The 19,678-nt window shown below is 39.1% G+C and overlaps 1 protein-coding gene and 1 long non-coding RNA gene across 12 annotated transcripts; one reads left to right on the top strand and one right to left on the bottom strand.

Moving 5' to 3' along the window:
* Positions 1-1,160: 1,160 nt before the first annotated feature.
* Positions 1,161-19,303, top strand: LOC108148613 (G protein-activated inward rectifier potassium channel 3). Of its 10 annotated transcripts, none has more exons than XM_017275696.2 (5): positions 1,161-1,177; positions 2,719-3,278; positions 16,410-16,524; positions 17,034-17,775; positions 17,837-19,303. In XM_017275696.2, exons 2-5 carry the CDS (start codon positions 2,896-2,898, stop codon positions 18,577-18,579), a joined length of 1,983 nt encoding a protein of 660 aa, XP_017131185.1. In that variant the 5' UTR covers positions 1,161-1,177; positions 2,719-2,895; the 3' UTR covers positions 18,580-19,303. The 10 variants fall into 10 exon arrangements, with proteins under 10 accessions (XP_017131185.1, XP_017131184.1, XP_017131186.1 ...); XM_017275695.2 differs by lacking the exon at positions 1,161-1,177 and adding an exon at positions 1,365-1,556; XM_017275697.2 differs by lacking the exon at positions 1,161-1,177 and adding an exon at positions 1,367-1,556 and having other exon boundaries at positions 17,055-17,775.
* On the bottom strand, positions 3,498-6,074 carry LOC108148615. Of its 2 annotated transcripts, none has more exons than XR_001774565.2 (3): positions 5,804-6,074; positions 5,016-5,223; positions 3,498-4,360 (listed from the first exon to the last, which is right to left on the bottom strand). It is a non-coding gene; the product is annotated as an uncharacterized LOC108148615 (long non-coding RNA). The 2 variants fall into 2 exon arrangements; XR_001774566.2 differs by having other exon boundaries at positions 5,016-5,201; positions 5,804-6,067.
* Positions 19,304-19,678: the final 375 nt, after the last annotated feature.

Genomic DNA, 19,678 nt, shown 5'->3' with positions numbered 1-19,678 from the left:
AACTAGTACTGTACTAGGTAAGCTAATATTTTTTGACTTGGGGAAAAAAAGTGAAAGAGACAAAGCAGGAACTGAACAAAGTGAGGGATTTATGATGCAAATTGTGAGCGACACTATCAACTGACATTGCTTTATCACTGGGTTATATATTACAAAGAACTTTTTAGGGGTGTTAGCATGGTAGAAAACATATTTGTCAGTTTACGATACTGACTTTTGATTGATTGGCAGCAAGCAGCGGCTCATAAAAAAGGAATTTCATAGTTAAAAAATGTTTTTTTTTAGATAATGTGTTTTAAGATATTATTTCAGTTTACAATTAAAAAAAATTCCTAAGTAAAAGGATCCTTAGCTCATTAAAATAATTAATTTAAAACTTACCAAGTAAAATTTTGAAAGAAAATATTAAATTTTGATGAAACCGGAGAAACTTAGGACACATTTAATATTTATTTTCAAAGAATTAAGTTGTGAATCAAAGGATTAAATTTATAGCAGAGACTTGAACTATATTTTGCCGTTTCGGTTCACCCTAACGTTTGTTGATCAATTATGCCCCCCTTGGAAATATCTTACTTACGCTCCTGTCAACGATAGGGATCTCCTTTTGCGCACTTCTCACACAGCGGACACCTTTAATTCACTTTACCGTGCTTTAAAGGATTACCCACCTGTTACGCTCACCCGCTCTCTGCCTCTCTTCTTCTATTTTATCCTCTCGCACACCACTTTCTCTATGGAGCTTCTGCCGGCAATCACATGGCGCCAACATCTGTTAGTCGGCAGCGCTGCGACAGCGACGCCGGCGTCCTTATGACAGATTTGGCAATGCTGTAAAATAAAGCAAAGCAAAAGCACAATGGCAGCAAAGGCAGCAACAAAATCCGACGAAGTCCGAAGCAGACGCCGACGCCTCGTTTGGCCAACTCGATAAAAAAAAATGTGTGTGCTAGATGACGCTACCGGTCGTTCTTGTTGTTGTTGTAGTTGTTGCTGCTGCTGCTGCTGTTACTGCGGTGGCTGCTGCTGCGGCGTCTGTTGTTGCTGCTCGGTTTTGGATAATAAAACAGGCAACGCGCACTCGAGCGCCAAGTCAATTTGCGAACGCCGCTCGTTCACAACGGAGGCGAAAAAACAAAAAGAAAAAAAAACAAAATAATTCAAATAAAAACAAACGGTAATAGCTCTTCTTTACTTACCACCATCCCGCCCACCTGCCATCCCGTTCGCAATTTTGTTCCCACGTTTTGCGCGTGCGTGCGCGAGCAGAGCAGCAGAAGCGAAAATAAAAGACCGAAATCGAAATCAAAACCAAAATAAATCGCCAGTCTCCATCTCGACTCGTCCACAGCAGGTTCACTTCGAAAATCGCGCGGTTCGCGGTCCGCTGTTTGAAAATTCCGAAATTTCAAACGAAAGTCGCGGGCGTATTGCTGATAACAAAGGAATTCGCGTAAATTTGCGATAAGCCGAAAAAAAGGAACCCAATATTGTTTGGGTTTAGTATTAAAATATAACAAAGTACTAATTTCTGGGAAAAATCTCGAGTGAAAACGGTTTGTTAGCCCTTATGTTATTGTTATTATTTTACGTGTTTCCCGTTTATGGTCTCTCGCACCGCAGACGAGAGAACCCCAAAATAAAATGTTGACTTCATTAAATTTGCATACAACAAATAAAACTCAGCGCTGAAATATGAAATTATGGAAATATTCCAACAAGAAAATACAACAAATTATCGGTTATAATTTTTAAGAGCATAAGCTGTGTTGCCATCTCACTCGGCGGGAACTTTTGCTAATCTATATTTCTCTTGAAATATTGCAAGCTAAAATTGTTTTAAAATTCTAATAGTTTGATGCTGATTAAAGACAAATGTGTCATGAATAACATAGAATTGTAATTGTGTAATAAATTTATAGGAATATTGTTTATTGTTCTGTCAAAACAAACGATTTTTAGGAGGAAAAAATATTGAAGCAATTAAGGGGCTATATTAAAATGAAATAATATTGAAATACAAATATATAAGAAGTTTGCTTTTTATTTACAATGTGATAAAATGACAGTCAAATAAGACATTTTTTTTACAAAATATATTTTCCAAAAATTACTAAGGATTTATTAACTCGATGTCTTTAGTTCCCAAAAACCACAGATTATAAAGCGAAAAATTAAAATAACAGAAATTGAATGTTCTTGTTGATAACCGTAAAACTGCAAATAAACATTTTTTTAAAAAAATGTTAAAGATAAAAAAAAAATTTCGAAAAAAAGAGAATTTCCAAGACATTAAGTCATAAAATATCTCTCCCAAAAACTTCCACTGAAAACAGGAAATCTATATACATTTTATTTCACTGGAAAGTCAACCATTTATAGCATAGCCCTAACTAATTTTATTAGTGATTCGTAGCACTAGATCGCTAGTTTGTCCCAGTCGCGATGAGCACCCCCAGACGGTTTGATAACGGTAATAAACTGAAACCGCAGTTTGCAACGTATAATTCACAAATTTTGTAACCACAACTTTAGGACTTTGTTAAGTGTGTTAAAAAGATTATAATCGGGAAGCGAGATGAATACGCTGAAAAGTGTGAACCTATTAATGGGATGTGGGCGGTGTACCAATGTCCAGGAGTGCCTCCAGATGTTTGACACCAATATATGAATATAAACTTAGCTCTAACTCGCATTCGTGTTCCAATTTGGTTGCAGAGAACAACGTGGCCGCCAGCAAAGAAACATCCATGATTGGCTCGCACGGTTCCAGACTGCAAAAGAAACGCGCCCTGAACAGCTATTCCAATTTTCCCTTATAACGATTACTTCCCCCATTCGGCGATAAATACCAAAGGGTACCAGTTAATTTAAACTACTAGCCGTAACTAGTCAATGCCAAAAATGATAGTGGATAAATCGGAGTTGGAGGGCGATAATGCCTGGGCGAAACTGTTGCCTGAGGAGAAGGATAAGGCGCTTATAGTTAAGATGAGCAGCAGTAGCAACAATAACGACTCCAAGGAGAGCACGCCCCTCAATGTGGATCAACTGGTGGCAGCCACCAGTCCTGGAGTTGTCGGGGAGCAGGGAGCAGTCTGTCTGGAGGAGACCTACAAGCGTACCGCAACCTATGCCTCCAATATAAATTCCACTGGAGGCGAGTCAAGCGGCAGTGGAACACAACTTTCCCGCAAAGAGTCCATTCTGGGCAGCTTCCACCGGCAAATCCGACGTTCCATCAAAGCGGTTAGCGAATCGCCCGGACCTCTAACCAGGTGAGTGAGATATGATCCCTAATGTCTTGACCAACTTAGCGTATGAGTAATGTTTTATTACTCATGCGTCGCGTAGCTCGAAAGCAAGGGGATTTCGTTCTTATTATCTCTTATTGGCAAAAACTATAAAAATAAGACTAGATCATTGTCTCTAGTCTTATTGAAAACCAATATTTTCATCATTTACATTTTTAAACCAATAATGATTGGTACTTGTTATAGGTATTTTATAAGTATTTTATTAACAAACCAAATAAATAAGTTGTAAGTACTCTATTTTTCAAACGTTTTTGTTACACTAATGCTCCAGTCTAAAGTTTAAAAAATATAATCGTTTAAATTCATTATTTTTCATTTTGTTTCTAACTCTATAATTCAAAAGAACTAGTTTATGCTTTCTTACCAATAAAACAAGTATGGGTTGGAAAGATTTCAAATTATGAATACTTTGTCTATATAAACTGAGTTGCACAAGTTTATTCTAATTTTAAATTGAGAATTCATTAGTATTCCACTGACTTCCCAATTGCAGCTAAATGATGAAATAATAATTTCTGAGAACCCTTTATAGATTATATGCTCAAAAGCTCATTCCGCTCTCCTTCTTTGCAAATAAGTTGTGCAACAGTTTCCAAGTTATTTATGATGTAAGAGCATAATTGCACTACAAATAAGTAAACTTAGTAGCTTAGATATCAGTGCTTGCTATTCAACGAAAACCAAATTTATAAATCCTTATATTTTGTGGAAGTTTCCAAGAACTTGCAGTCATGCAAGTGCACACATACGAATGTATCCACTTAATCCGAGCCCACACATCTAGATGGCTATGTTTTCTCGGTAATCAAACAGCATTCGGTACACTTCCCCCTAACTTGGTTTCGTGGGTTTTTTTATTTTCTATTGGCTTTTTTGTCAAACGTGTCCCCGTCCATTGATAGCTGCGACTTGTACGTTATTTTGATATGCAAATGGAGGTGACGTCTGTTGGTCAGTTGGTCGCCGCACTGAGAATGGAGAATTCAGAACCGAGAACGGAGAACCGAGTCACTAGAGCGAGATAAACCTTTTGACTTGATTGCCTGAAATGACAAAATTGAATTATTTTGATTTGAGCGCCGTCAGTGGGTGGACAATTAAATATTATTTCCGCCTGTTGCTTCTAGTTCAGCGTGTGATACAGATACAGATACTGATTCAGATGCTGGCTGCCTTAATTGGGAGTAGAGTCTGCAGCGGTTTATAGTACCAGTACCCAGTGCCCGTGCCCAAATGAACGCCCCTGACATTACGCATGCCTGTTTACCGAGCACTAATGCCGCGGCAACTTCACTCTTTTTATGAGAACGTTCTCCCAGAGAACGAGAGTCAACGACTTGCACCTGCCTCTGCCTTGACATAAATTTGCATAATGCGCCTCGAAGTCTCGAATTCTCGATTTCGGTTTGGCAATCCACTAATTCACTTGCCCATAAGTTAATTAAAAACGTGTTAACTGCTCGGCCGGCCGAGCTGTTGCTCATACTCATTTTGGTTGGCTGAATGCCAGAAAACGGAACACGAGGGGATTTCCTATGTGGATGCAAAGAATTATGCTTGTCTCTCAGACCAATTCTATAAATAGCCCCTAAGTGCTTTCGATGGTGATATTTATGCCCTCTGGCGTATTCGACACACTTTCTTCCGAGAAGCGCAATCTTTTGTCTGTGGCGCACGGTGCGTATGATTGATATTTACCTCATTTCCGCCGACAATTGATTTGGCCAATATTTGCGCGGTCGCCGATCGTGCGCCACTCGAGCCTGTCCGAACGTCGATAGCCGATTGCTCACGATTCAGTAAAATTAATTATTTTTATTATGATAGATCCATTCGATAAGTGGCCCCGGAATCACCACTCAACGACCCGTTGATTGTCACCACCTGGAAAAGGGTTGAGCAAGATCTGAACGGGCAATTATCGGTCACACGTTGTAAATTGATCTACGGAAATTATTTAATCGGTTTACAAGCAGTTGTAAATATTAACATTAACTAAAGGTCTGCAAGTGTTAACATTTAAATGGTGGGACCCACTTTAATTTACTGTTATCTAACTACACTGCAATAAAGAACTCAGCTGAAATTTAAATTTTATTAAAAATTAAAAGTGGCATTTACTGCTGTCAATGTGTGAAGTAGTATAATAAACTGTTAGATATTTTTATAATCTGTTCCTAAAATTTAAGTGATGAATTGATCTATTTAGTCCACCATGTGACATCACGTGCAATATACTATCGTAAAATCTAAAGCAGCATCAAATTTTCCGAATGATTATTAAAAAAAAGATGGTCTGATTGATGTATTGATCTATTTTTGACTTGTCCATCATGTGATTATTAAGCACTCCTATCTAGAAAGCAAACTGTGTTAATAAATAACTGAAGATTAAGTGCAGAGAACAGTAACAGTTTTAAGTAAATCAACACATGTGTCGATAAAGTCACTTAAGTTTGTAACACAATGTGCTGATACCTACTTACATTGCCGTAGATGATAATTTCCTTATCATTTCCTTTAGGTATTATTTGATCCTTCAGCTTTTTTTAAGAGAGCAAAAGTGTGTTTGATGGTTTGATCCGTCTGTTGACTTGTCCGTAAGTCCGTCAGGTGACTACAGAGAATACTGGAAATAGAATGTCTTGAAGTTGGTCGTGTGCAAAGTCATACCGCTGCTATCAAATATCAGGGCGATCAAGAGGCGGCTATAAATTTGTCGCAATGCAAACGTAACTGTTTAACGGGATGTTCGTCAGGAGTCACATGCACTGCTGAATCTATTTTTGAGAGCCACTGGAGATACGGAGTCTTTTCCGAGGGCCGCTAATCACTTAACGAATCGTGATTGAATAAGCAGGCGTGCCCGATTTGATTATCGCATATTGGGGCTGATATATTTGTATATGAGTCGATATACATAGGTTTCTAGTCACTGGTATGCTAAAATATTTACACATATATATGTCGGCATTTATGGCACTAATGAAACTGCAGTTATAAATTGAGTTTTATGCGCGCTAATTGGCGAAAATCTTTTAACTTGATTGTCATTCGGCTCACCCGCAGCCCCACCAGTTTCCGACTTATGAACATTATTTAAGAGTCTTTTGTCTCTGGCGATTTATTAAAACGATCGACTGTCAGGCAATATAACTGTTTATGGACTTTCGGCGGATTCAGAGCGTTAATTGCTTGATTTAAGGGCGATTTAGGTAAAAGGCTAAAAGAAAGAACAAATTAAATATAATTTGAGTGAATTTATGGATTATACACATTAATTTAAAAACAATTATTTCAAACTGTTTAATTTTATCTTAAATTTTTATCAAAACATTAACCATTTTTTATTATTTCGGTATTAAATAGAGCTGCCCCTTTTTTTCAGTGCAGCAAGGAGAGAGCCTCTTGCCCCTCTTTCCCTCGCTCTTTCGCTGCTCCTTCCGTTAATCTCTCACAACAAAAGAAATGAGCTGAATTTATCAGCTGTTGTATTTCATGCTTGAGAGTGTTTGGCTTGCCAGCCGGGCGTATGTGTGATTTCAGCAACACGCTGTTGTCACTCTGTGTTTGCTTTGCTTTTGCTTTTGCGTTGCCTTTGCTTTTGCCTCTGCTGCTATCGCGTCTTCCACTTTAAACTCAAAATTATAAAAAGCAACAAAGCTGTCAACCGAACGTTTCAGTTTGAGTTTAGCCGTCTTCGCAGAAAGTTATACACTATACACCTGCGCCGCGCTCTCGCTCGTGTTGGCCCGCTCCACCGCGTGCTCGCTCTTTCGTTGCAAGATCCCAAAACAAAAAGAGAGCAAAACGGAGAACTATTTAAAACGCATTTCGTGCCACAATTTGCTCAGTGGCAAAAAAGACACCGTTAAAAACAGTGTTGTTACTCTGTTTACCGTTAGCGGCAAAGTGGCCGGACTTAATTAAAAACTAACTGTGTAACCGCTGTCAGCAGCGTTTGGATTTAAAAAAAATTATGCGCGCCTTTGTTTATTTCAAAATAAAAACCATTTTCGCCTTTCCCACCACAAAAAGAACGCATTTGTGATAAAGAGCTATATAAAAATTCAGAAGGAAAGGGAGAATAAATAACCCATAAATATCGAAAATACATAAAAAGTTCGCAAAAATAAAAACCCCAACCGAAACCTGCCTCACAGAACACACTCTCACACAACCACACACGCGCGTTTATCCAACGATAACGTCATCCGCTCAGTCAACAGTATTAAAGTTAATCTGAATAGTGCTCGAATCTTTTGTTTTCAATTAGTATAATTGTAATAAAACAACTACACAAATTATAAATAATAATACCAACAATAACAACAACTGTAGCCAAGGTTGCCGCGAACTTTTTTGTTTTTGTTGCTTTTTCGCCGTGTGGAGGAGCTGTCAACTCAACATTTCTGCCGACGTCGCTGTTGCCGTTACATTTCAGTTGCCATCGCATAAAAACAAAACAGAGAGCGCCAAATCGCCACAGAAACAGCAAATTTACATAGCGTTATACAACGCAGCGGCGCGTGCTTGGACTGCCAGTGCAGAATCCCAAGCTCCCTAGTTCCCGAGTTTCCAATTGTAACACCACGAAATTCCTTTTGGCCATAATGAAGCGTCTAATGACCTGGGAACGCGATCTCGTGGATGCCATGTACGAGTAAGTTGGTAGTGCCACAAGTACACTCACCAAAAAACACATTCAAATCCATTCCAGCATACAACTTTTTTTGTAACCTAAAAATTCCACCAAATTTATTTGTAAAATCACTTTATACACAATTTTATTTATAGAATTGTGGAATGTGAACTATAAATATTTCGAGAAACTGCAAAAGATTCATAGTTAAGTTTAAGTTTTAAAACGGTTCAAAAAATTTAAATGTTAAAAAAAAAATTAGATTAGAGAGCATTAGATTGACGAGTTAACAAATTTAATAAGCCAAACAATATTCTCCAGAAGAGAGTTATATTTTTTTTGTTTTTTTTTCTCAGTATATATGTAAGTCTAAACGATTTAATTTATCATATGAGGCTTTTAAGTTTATGGACAGGTTTCCAATTGCATTGTTTGCAAGACGAGAAGAAACAGCACGTGTTTGCCGCCACAAGAGAAACACAACAAATGACAACAAAACTAGTTTAGCTTGCATTGAACTCGGGAGTCGAGTGAACTTGTGACAGAGAGCAAGGCGACGCATCCACATGGTATACAATATAGCAGTGTACTTTTATTATATAGATGTTTACATCTATGTGTATACATACGTATGTGGCACATAGAGTACAGTACGGTCAAAAAAAAATCATACAAAACAAAGGCGTATATATATGTAAATATAATAAGCACCGGCATGGCAACCAAACTCTTATATTTAAATGCTGCATCAGCTGCTGCTGTCTGTGTATAAGAGTGGCATATGTGATCCCACGCAAGGGAACTCTTCTTTCCTCTCTCTCTTACTCACTCTCCCTCTCGCAGGAAGCGCGGTGACCCTGTCTCGTTCGCACCCATCTACACAGAAAACAAACAGTATTAATTAATCCAACGTATCACAAAATTTTTTTTGTATATTTGATCTTACTAGGTATTGTTTTAAAGATTAAATATGAAACTAAAAAATCTAAAATACTTTATACGCTGCCAACTAGTGAATTCAAAAATCATCATCACTTTTTCTTTCTGTGTGGGCTTCGCCCGCGGAATTTAAATGCCGGCAGTTACCTTTATGAATAAAATGGAGGCCGGTAAGAAATGCTTAACGTGCATTTATTTACCAATTTGGCGATATGCCACAACGACAAAAAAAATCATTTGGGCTTGCCAAAGGATTTCTACCTATTTAATATCTTAAGATATTCAAGTTCGCTGCACACTCCTTTGTTTGTTCAATTTAAAAAGCTTGCCGGCTGTTTGCATTTACCAAAATTTATAACTATTAGGTCTTAACCGCCAAAGATAACAAACATTAAAAATATATCAGTAAATTGCTTATCTGGGGATTTTCAGGTGTTACCGCGAAGAAGGTCAAAGCTTAAAGTTGATATTCAAATTCTATTTGATTAAATATTTAATTAAAATTACCTTAGTAGAGGCCCATTTAATAAGTAAATGTTTTAACTGTTTAGAAAACTCTGTATCTGAGTAAAAGTAAAAGTGAGCAGCCTTGCAATTTCATTCAATGCCATAAATTGGCAATAAATGATCCACCAATTTTGGAACTTTCAACAATAAAAGCAACTTTCCAGCGCCATAAACTGGTGATCGTGTCGCACCTTTTGCGCAGACTGTACACTACACCGGGCATTTTTGGGATGCAGAAAGCGTGTAATCATTAGCTTAACAAGCGGCGCATGCTCATCTAGCCTTTTTTTTATATTTTGGGATTTCTTGGGACACCTTTTTTGAAAAAAAAACCTGCTGACAAGACGGCCCGTTTGTCACATGGCCATAATATTTACCCAGTTTATTTCTTTTGTACTCTTCTTGGTATTATTTAAAAGTATGCCGCCGCGGGCCATGATTACGATTACGGATAAACGGAATGGCGAATGATAAGGCCTCTTACCACAGACTGCGCACCAATTAGCGTCTGAAATCGGGGTCGCGGCTTTAACTTGGTCTAAGCTTGGACCCCGAAATTTGTATATATCTCGGGATGAGCCAAATGACTCATTTCGGACACGCTCAGCGATCATGACAGACACAGATACATACATCCGTCGCGCTTATTTGTCGATACTTTTCCAGTTAATGATGAACATTTCGCTGATAACTTCATAAGCAAATATCCGCTGTTTTATATTTTTGCGGTAATATTTGAACTGAGACATCTGTTTGGTATTTACTGAGAATGGAGGATAAAACGGAAAGCTTAATTTCTTTATTTGCGCACTAATTGAGATCGCAATTCAACGTGGAAACTTACTAGACGCAATCGGCGGCAATATCTTAACAAAATGTGGTTGATAAATAGACGTGCTAATTGGTTGCTCAATTTGTTTGCTCTGGTTTACCCAAGACACACGATCCCAGCGTGACTTCTAAGCTAATAATATCTCTGCGGGCTCCAAAAATTAAAGTATTCTTTTAAGATTTACCTGGAGAAATTCTGCAGATAATGAACTTTATAAACGTAAATTGATCAATTGATTATCAAATATAATTTGATAATAATACTAAATACTACAGAACATTTTTTTTTAAAATAATTTCAAGGAAAGTGTTCAACTCTGTTGATTTTGTCTTTTGTTCTCTTTTTTTAGCTAGTCATACCTTAAAGTATTTTAAGCAAAAAATAATCTTCCCAAAATACTATAAACACGAGAATGCTTCTGGAGGTTGAGTCAGTGAACCTTTAAAAGACCCGCAAGGTTGGGCCTATCTCAACCCACAAGTAAGTCACTTAGACATTTATGATCTTCTCATAAGTTCGCGGAATCTTTTGCTGAGTACTGCTGGCTACCAAAAATAACCACACTGCCTTTGGACTGTCAAACGTTTAGTCATAGTTATCGCCGCCATATAGGTGCGGTCATATTTATAAGATTGTATATCTTTACACCGATATCAACACTTGACTACAAATGTGGCGATTACCGGTTCAGATGCGTCATAGCCTTGACGTCACAGGATAATGGTTGATAAGATGTGGCAGTTGTTTTGGTAAATCTTAGTCGTCCCTCTTTCGGTGTAAGAAATTACTCATGGGTCTTATTGGCTCAGACGGGTTCTTACCATTTCAGTCAGCAATCGTTGGTTTCTTTTTTTTCTTTTTTTTTTTGGCTAAGATTAGATAGATTACAGTGGCCACTCGAGATAGGCGCCTTTGGAGTTGGCTCCTTGAAGACCGAAACGCTTTAACCCGAAATTGGTTCATTCAACTTTCGAACGATCTCTATTGGTATTTCCCATGCGGGAAATTCTGGCTATTTTTGAACGAGCAAAGTGCGAGGCAGCGGCAGCGGCAGCGGCAGACCGAACCGGTTCATGGGGGATAAGTCAGAGCATATTCTATATGCCACATATATCTATCTATCTGGCACTGGCCGATCTGTCGCATTCTACGTTTCAAAATTAAACCGCTGGCTAAGGAAAAACATTTTCATACATATAATTGACGCAGAATAATAGGGTTCCATTCTATTCCGATAGTACAAATATGTGATCAATTGGTGTTATGGAGAACTGGGATCCATCAGGTGTGGCATGTGTCAATCGCGGGCAAACACCATTAATGAGGCAAACAGATAGCCACGTGTTGCTGTGTGGGTGCGGGGTATCTGATAAATAGGAACTGGCATTCCAATTGTTTATAGCTACCAATCGGACATACATACATGCATGTGTAATTAGGTGAAATGAGTAAATGAGGCGCTCAGCCCAACAACAACTTATTCCGCTGTCAGTGAGCGTAGAACATGTATATTGATGAGGGGCGGGTGCGGGGGCGGCGGAGCGGTACGGGGACTAATATCAACACTGAATTTTGTTTGCAACGACGAAGGCGAATTTCAATTTGCTCGCCGACAGTTGGCAAAAAGTTGTTCGATCGCGCAGTTCATACGACCGACACAAAACGTTAAACAACAAAAATCAACAACAAATAGAACAAAAGGCGTGAAATTCTACGCGCTTTACAAGTTAATTAACCGGGATGCCGGCAAAGTGGAAAGTGGCTCAATTTGAAAGTTTGACAACCGAAAGGTTTATTGGATCTCCCTCGAAATGCTGAGATCTCGTTGTCGTGATTTATTGGGCTGTTCCGCCCGTCGTCGCCTCTTGCTAAAACATTGCCTGTGCTTTATTTTTATAACAATGACAAACTAGAACAAGAGAAAACGTTTTTATGTGTTTTTTTGCCAAAAAAAAACAAGCAAAAAACATCACACACTTATGTACTTTATATCAATCGCAACTAACAGTATTGCCTTGTTCGCTTGAGCAACTCTTGTGATCCCAGGACAATCGATCAAAGGCCCCAACATGTCTGAGCTGCGTCGCAGTTTCAGTCGACTTTCAATGATCGTCTACAGAGCCACTCATTCCAGCGAGCAGTCGTGGCGAGAAGAGCTTCTCAGGTAAATCTCAGGTAGACAAGATCGATCATCGATCACCGTTCCGTGGATTCATAGGAATGTTATCACTTAACTGATTTAATATGTATTTAACCAAAATGAGCGTGAAATTTTAAGAACATTTTATTACTAAATGGTAGATGTAAAGATCTCTTTTGATATAAGTGAAGAGGGAGTTTTTTTCTTAGACTTAATTATACAAAACACGAAGTATAACTCTACTTAAACAAATCGTAAAGCTCGCTGGATAATCGTGATCAGAGAATATATTAAACTCCTGCTTACATTTCCTAGAACAATATTATGTGCCAATCCAGTCACGAATGCGTTTCTACAATATCTTATGCATCGTTCTCTGCAGTCCAAAGATCACTTTTCATAACTTATCGTAGTTTCACAATGGTTTATAGCTACCTAGTCACCCTTGAAGGTTATTTAAACAGCTGAACTGGCTACGATCTCAGAACTGTCCATAAAAACATGTGTACAGATGTACATAGGTGCACATATATATATATATATATATCTATACTATATATGCATCTGCGCAATCCGAGTTATAATGTTTAATCGAATGCGGCATAAATATTTGCCTGAAAGTCGTTTCCATTTGCTCTTCAGCGATACAGCAACCTCTGCTGGTATATGCAAAATATCCGTTCTATATATATAAAGCTTTCCGATCAAAGTTTATATAAAACCTAAGAAAGGATGTTTTGTTCTGCTTCAATCTCTTGTGTTTTTTTGTTTTCTTTGGTACGGACTGTTCACGATTTCGTTGAGTGGCCAAGTGGCCTGTTGACAACTTATGGCGGATATATGCAGATTCATAATTATTCTTTTCACTTTTGCCATTTTAATTTGGCAAAGCAAAAGAAATAAGGAAATATGCAGGTACAGTTCGGTCTCATAGGTGCCTTTATTTCATAATTAAGTTATCGTAACTTAAAGTTTTAAAACGATTTCATTGAATCATCGTTGTTAAGGTTGTTGGGGCTTCCGGAATTAGTTTGAATTTAAGTCGCTTTTCGATTACGAAACGGGCTGTAAAATTGTCTGACAGTCTCACTTTGATTTATGGACAGCAATTGCAGCACGTTGTTTATATGTACTGTATATATTTGTAAATATGTATAGTATTCCCAGAATGCATTTGCTCTGGCCCATCAGAAAAATCCAAGCCAGTTCAGTGACGTCAACTGCTGGTGCTTTGCGATCGCAACCGATCTGTTCTGATTATGATCATGACCATGGTCAACTTATTTGCACCTTCGATACATAGAATTGCAATACCAGATGGCCCAATTGCATTGGCCCGAATAACAAGCTGTTGGCCATTAGCCAGATGATTGAAATACTATTGAGAAAACTTGAAGGGGTATCACCTCCAGCCCTCCACCTTTTTTCGAGTTCATCTTGTCCAAGGTTAGTTCTGTTTTGAGGTTTTTGTTTCAATTGCCTCGATTATCTCACAAGTTGAGCTTTAATTGCAGGCCATAACCCAAGGACCGCTTATCTGGCATCTGATTGTTAGATAACCCCTGAATATAATAAAACATTTTTAGCTTGTCATTTTCTCACTCACTTCCCTATCTGTGGAAATCTAAAATATCAGCTGATATCATGCCAGTTCGGAGTTGACGCATTAGTTCATATGTGTCGCCCGTTCCATTGAACTTGTTTTACTTCACCCCTTACGACGGCAACCGGTTTTTCCCCCAGATATTGCATTTGGCAAACCAAAATAATAAATACAAAAAAAAAACAAAAACGCTTATAAGCCAAACAATAACAATAACAATGGGGCTCTCTGTGTGAGCCGGTTTATTTGCATGAGCCAAACGTCAGATTTAAACTAATGAACTCTAATGGCACTGTTGTCGCCCGGAGATTTCTACGAATTTTTATTGAGTTTCGTCTGGGAGATATCATTCTGCGTTCTGGGAATTTCTCTCACATTTATGTTTTATCGATATGGTTATTTTTAATGAGGTTGTACAATGTACAAAATGTATCAATCATTTCGATGACGCATACAGATACATTTATACACACTTTAGAAATATCCAACAGTGCAAACAAACTTGGTTTAATTGACTTTAACAACTTATTTGAAAACTTATTTAAATTGAGTCATCTGTGAAAGAAGTCATTGCTCTGCGGATTTTACTCTAACTTTAAAAGTCCTATAAAAATGCTACATTTTATTTCAATGACACATTAAACACTTTTGTTCAAGAACAAAATAATCTTAAGAGTGTTATTGATCAGCCAATGTGATTATTCTAATGATTCACTCAGATTTCTTATCGGTACGTCGAAAAAAAAATTATAAATCTTTGAAAGACATATACTCCTCTATTTACGACGCAATTACTATAATTTTCCTGTGAAAAGCCAAAAAAAAGTATGATTTGATTTGGCATATGTAAATTTAAATATTAATTTAAAATTGTATTCTAATACTCAATTAAACTTACAATTCTAGTAAGGTTGTATATAACAAACAAAGCGAAATGCCCAATGATAATGATCGGTTTCCTACAAACTACCATTCCGAATTCATTTGCCTCAAGCAAGTTGATCACTTTCTGGTTCCACCATTTGCCATCAGTTCCTCCTTATCGCCACCTCTCACCCTAAAATTAAATGAACTTCACCTCCCTTGAACCACTCAAGCAATTGGAACAATTGATAATCGCTTTAAAGCTCAGTTCCACGATTTCTGTGGGGACTCTTTTGCATATATTTTAGCGGATTTCAGTGCACAAAGCCAATCCGACTGATAAAGCGTGTAAATGAGACGAAAACGTAATATAAATAAACATGTTAATATCAATGTAAGGCAAAGTGAAAAGAAAACTGCGAAAGTCAGCTGCTTGGGGGAGAGCGCTTAAAGTAAGCGATTAATACGGTTAATGCCGATCAAGAGTGCGGCTTTCGAAGACGACAATTCGCCTTTTCAGTACTAGTTTGACTCCGGCCCCTAAATAAGCTTTTCATACTCTTAGTATCAAAAATATATAATTCAAATGTGTTCTCCTCGGTGATCGCAGTGATATATTAAATAATAATTGATAAGCTCCTTGTTTTGTAGTGTTTTCAAAGTGATCTATATGGATGCGTAACTCTGGTACCCGAAATACCAAAAACTGATTATCACCAAGTTCTCTACATGCTGTTCTTTTTCGGTCTGGTGTTTTTAGTGTGCTTTTCCAGCAAATTGCTTCTAGCTATGATTTGGTAAAGTAATCAGATACTCGCATAGCCGATAACTATTGGTATTATCGGTCTGAGGTGGCGGAGACAAAACGGCAGTGGTTTTTTGTCTTGTGACTTCCTGTTGTTGCCATCCTTTATCAATCTGAACAAAGGCCGGCTATCATCGGTTCACATATGTATGCATTGTGCTCGGTTGTGTTCTTCTTCTTTTCTTCTTGGGTGTGCGCAGATTATAAACGTACAATGCTAAAAAAATAATTTTTAGATTTCTAAATTTATTAAAATTTGTGTTTATTACACTCTCACCCGTCTTCTTCTTTTAATTTGCTTGTAATTGTGGGCGTAAACATGTATATAAAGTCAGCTACACAGTAAAAACCAAACTAAAATATATTTCTAAATAACAAAATCCATTAATTACTATGTATAAACTCTTCTTTTACTCATTATTTGCAAAAAGATAGTGTATATACATCCAGTTAAACATCCTAAAAAAATTTAAATTGCATTTTGTAACATAAAGGCCAGGGCTTGACAAGAAAAAGTTCTCCACAAACAATCAGCTTTACAAACAGGGGTGGTGGCTCTTATCAAACATGCAAATAGAATACTCACTTAAATATAGCTATTGTGGGCACTTTAAAGGTTGTGTAAAAGCATCCGGAATAGATAAGAGTTGTGCTGGCTTTGGAAGCGAAATCTCCCATTGAACCCTTAACCAATAAATCGCTTGCATCTATTTATGTGCAATTCTAATGCGCCAATCTATATCTTCTTGTTCCGTTACAGGTATCGGCAGACACGCTTCAGTTCGCGGCGTGTTAGAAAACGTGTGGTCTTCAAGCATGGCGAGTGCAACGTTGTGCAGGGAAACGTGGCCAAAAGACGGCGACGATATCTGCAGGTGAGTGACGGTGACGAGATTGGAAGTTGCGGGGCGTGGCAGTGCGTGGCTATATCTAGTCGGCGGCCCACTTGTGTTCGATTTGTGTGTGTTATATTTAGCAGCTCTCTTCTCGCGGGTTTGCATAACGCTTGCCGCGATACTTTGGTGGCAATTATGTAAATCGATTTTACGCTTCTGACAATTGTAACCTCGGCTTTTTTGCATTGGCAAGCATTAGCATTTATTTTACAATTTATCCATATTTAGTTTAAAAATAAATGATTTTACGCTTCTGACAATTGTTGCCTGGCTTTTTGGCATTGGCAACAATTAATTTTATAATTTCTCCATATTTAATATTTTATAATTTAAGAAAACTGTTTAAAAATAATGTCAAACATAAACAAATATTAAATAATTTGTAACTAGTAACTATTAAAACGCTTGCGAATAGCAATTTAAAAGCTTTTGAAAGATACAATTGAACCAATACTGAATATTTTTTATATCTTCATGCTGACTTGAAGGTCATTTGCTTTCTTTTCCAGGACATCTTCACCACCCTGGTGGACGCACAGTGGCGCTGGACGCTGCTGGTGTTCGCCGCCAGCTTCGTCTTTTCCTGGGCCTTCTTCGGGTTCATCTGGTGGATCATCGCCTATGCGCACAACGACCTGGAGTACACTCAACTAAAGAATCAGTCGCCCGATCTGGTGGCCAACATGACGCACACGGTTTGCGTGACTTCGGTGTCGAACATGATGTCCGCCTTTCTGTATTCCGTGGAAACGCAGACGACGATCGGCTATGGCAATCGCTATGTGACGGAGGAGTGCCCGGAAGCGATATTCACCATGTGCATCCAGTGCATAACGGGCGTATTCATCCAGGCGTTCATGGTGGGCATTGTGTTTGCCAAACTATCGCGTCCCAAGAAACGTGCCCAGACTCTGCTCTTCTCCCGCAACGCCGTCATTTGCCACCGGGATGGAGTTCCTTGCCTGATGTTCCGCGTGGGCGACATGCGCAAATCGCACATCATCGAGGCTCATGTGCGGGCCCAGATCATCCGTAAGAAGGTGACGAAGGAGGGCGAGGTGCTACCCTTCTACCAGCAGGAGTTGCACATTGGAGCCGACGGTGGCGAGGACCGGCTGATGTTCATCTGGCCCACGACCATAGTGCACAAGATCGATAGGAATAGTCCGCTGTATATGCTTTCCGCCTCGGATATGCTAAAGGAACGCTTCGAAGTGGTGGTTATGCTAGGTGAGTTTGGATTTACCCATTTTTTTTTTGGAAGTGAAAACTAATATTTTTCCCATTTTAGAGGGTGTCATCGAGTCCACGGGCATGACCACGCAGGCCAGGAGCAGCTATCTGCCCTCGGAGGTGCTGTGGGGCCATCGCTTCGTGAATGTGGTGTCCTTCCGCAAGGAGACCGGCGAGTACGAGGTGGACTACACGCTATTCAACAACACCTACGACGTGGACACGCCGCTGTGCAGTGCCAAGCAGCTGGACGAGCTCAAGTCGGAGTACACGAAGAGCGCCAAGAGCTGTTCCGGCCTGGGGGTGAATGCACCCTTTGCGGATCGCACGCTCTCGGCCAGCTTGTTCCAGCGGATTGCGTCCGCCGCCTCGGTGGATCATCTGGATCCGGCGAGCGACGAATCGCTGGACTCGGGCCGCCTGCAGATACGCTCCCATTCCATACCCAACGGCGTGCTGGCCAGCGAGCTGGAGCCGCTGAACAACAACAAGCACGGCGCTTCGTTCACCATGGGCGGCCTGACCATCACGACGACGGCGCCCAGCATCCCCAACCTATCCAGTATTAACGAGAAGACCAACTCCGGCAATTCCATAAACAGCAGCAACTACAGCAATAACAACAGCCTGAGCACGCTGAACGGAGGAGGTAGTGCTGCCAGCGGACCCGGCGGCGGCATCACCATTGTGGCCGGCTCGGGGAACAATGGTGGCGGAGGAGGAGGCGGTGGTCGGCACAAGTCGAACCCTCGTCGGCTGAGCATCAAGCAGGATCAGCTGCCCATCGATTCCATTTGTTGATATTATAAATTGTGTGGCGTCCTCGCCCTGGCCGTCAGTTAACTGATGTTGTATTCTAGTTAAGCGTAGGCTCCCACCATAATTCTAACTCAAACTAAGCTAAGCGAGATTCCATGGAGAGCTCATCTGTCATAGCCATAGAGCTGCTGCAGCTGTGAACACCCCACAAAATCCCCCTTCCCTTAACTTTCCTGCTGAAGTGGAGGCAATCCGATTGTTACCCACACAAACTACTAACCCCTGAAACGATTGTATATGTGTAGGCTAAGGTTATGAATGATGATTCACGTTGTTAGCTTTACTTGTATTGAATTTACTATAGTTAAGTTACAAATTGATATTACCGCAAAGTAAGATGTGAGACACAAAAACCAAAATGCTGCAACTTCCTCGTAAGCTTAGACCTCTAGAGAATTGTTTAAACAGCTCACTGAACATGTATATGAATATATGAATATGAAATTTATGCGAAGACGCAACGGAATTGTGAATTCCCTTTTACCCGATAAAAATGGTTAAATATTACTCACCTCAATGAGATAGAAAATGTAAAATTAAAACAATAAAACTGTTTCAAAAACAGGAGCTTCAATTATCATAATGAGCGGACAATAAAATTGTATGATTATGTGAATGATTTATTGATGTATTTAATTTTTAAGCGTCGCCCGGATTGTGAATATGAAAGACGTAGAATATATCTTAAGATGAAAAGAAGAGAAAATCCCTAGTGTTTTATTTGGGTTTGTCGTTTTACTAGGCAAAGAGAATTAACATGGGTGGGTATGTTTAAGTTATACAGCTAAGAACTTGGTAGAATTTAAATATTCCTTAGACAAAAGGAAGAAGTTTAAAATAGTATAACAACACGCAACCCAAGCCTAATTACCAAAAATATAGCAATTGGCTGGTAAATAAAAAGGTTCCATAAGCCATCACTTGTCCCAATCAAGTGAGATATCAACATATGATACCTCAAACAATCAAATTTTGGAAAAAAGGGATTGGGTGTCATTCGAAAGCTGAGAACGCGAGCCAAGACGATAGAGTTTTAATTGGATCCCAAGTAAATACGTTCCACATGCACAAAAACTACCTA

Source organism: Drosophila elegans, unplaced genomic scaffold, assembly GCF_018152505.1.
Source record: "Drosophila elegans isolate 14027-0461.03 unplaced genomic scaffold, ASM1815250v1 contig_476, whole genome shotgun sequence".
In the NCBI taxonomy this organism is placed as follows: Eukaryota; Metazoa; Arthropoda; class Insecta; order Diptera; family Drosophilidae; genus Drosophila; species Drosophila elegans.
This window is presented reverse-complemented; position numbering and strand designations above follow the sequence as displayed.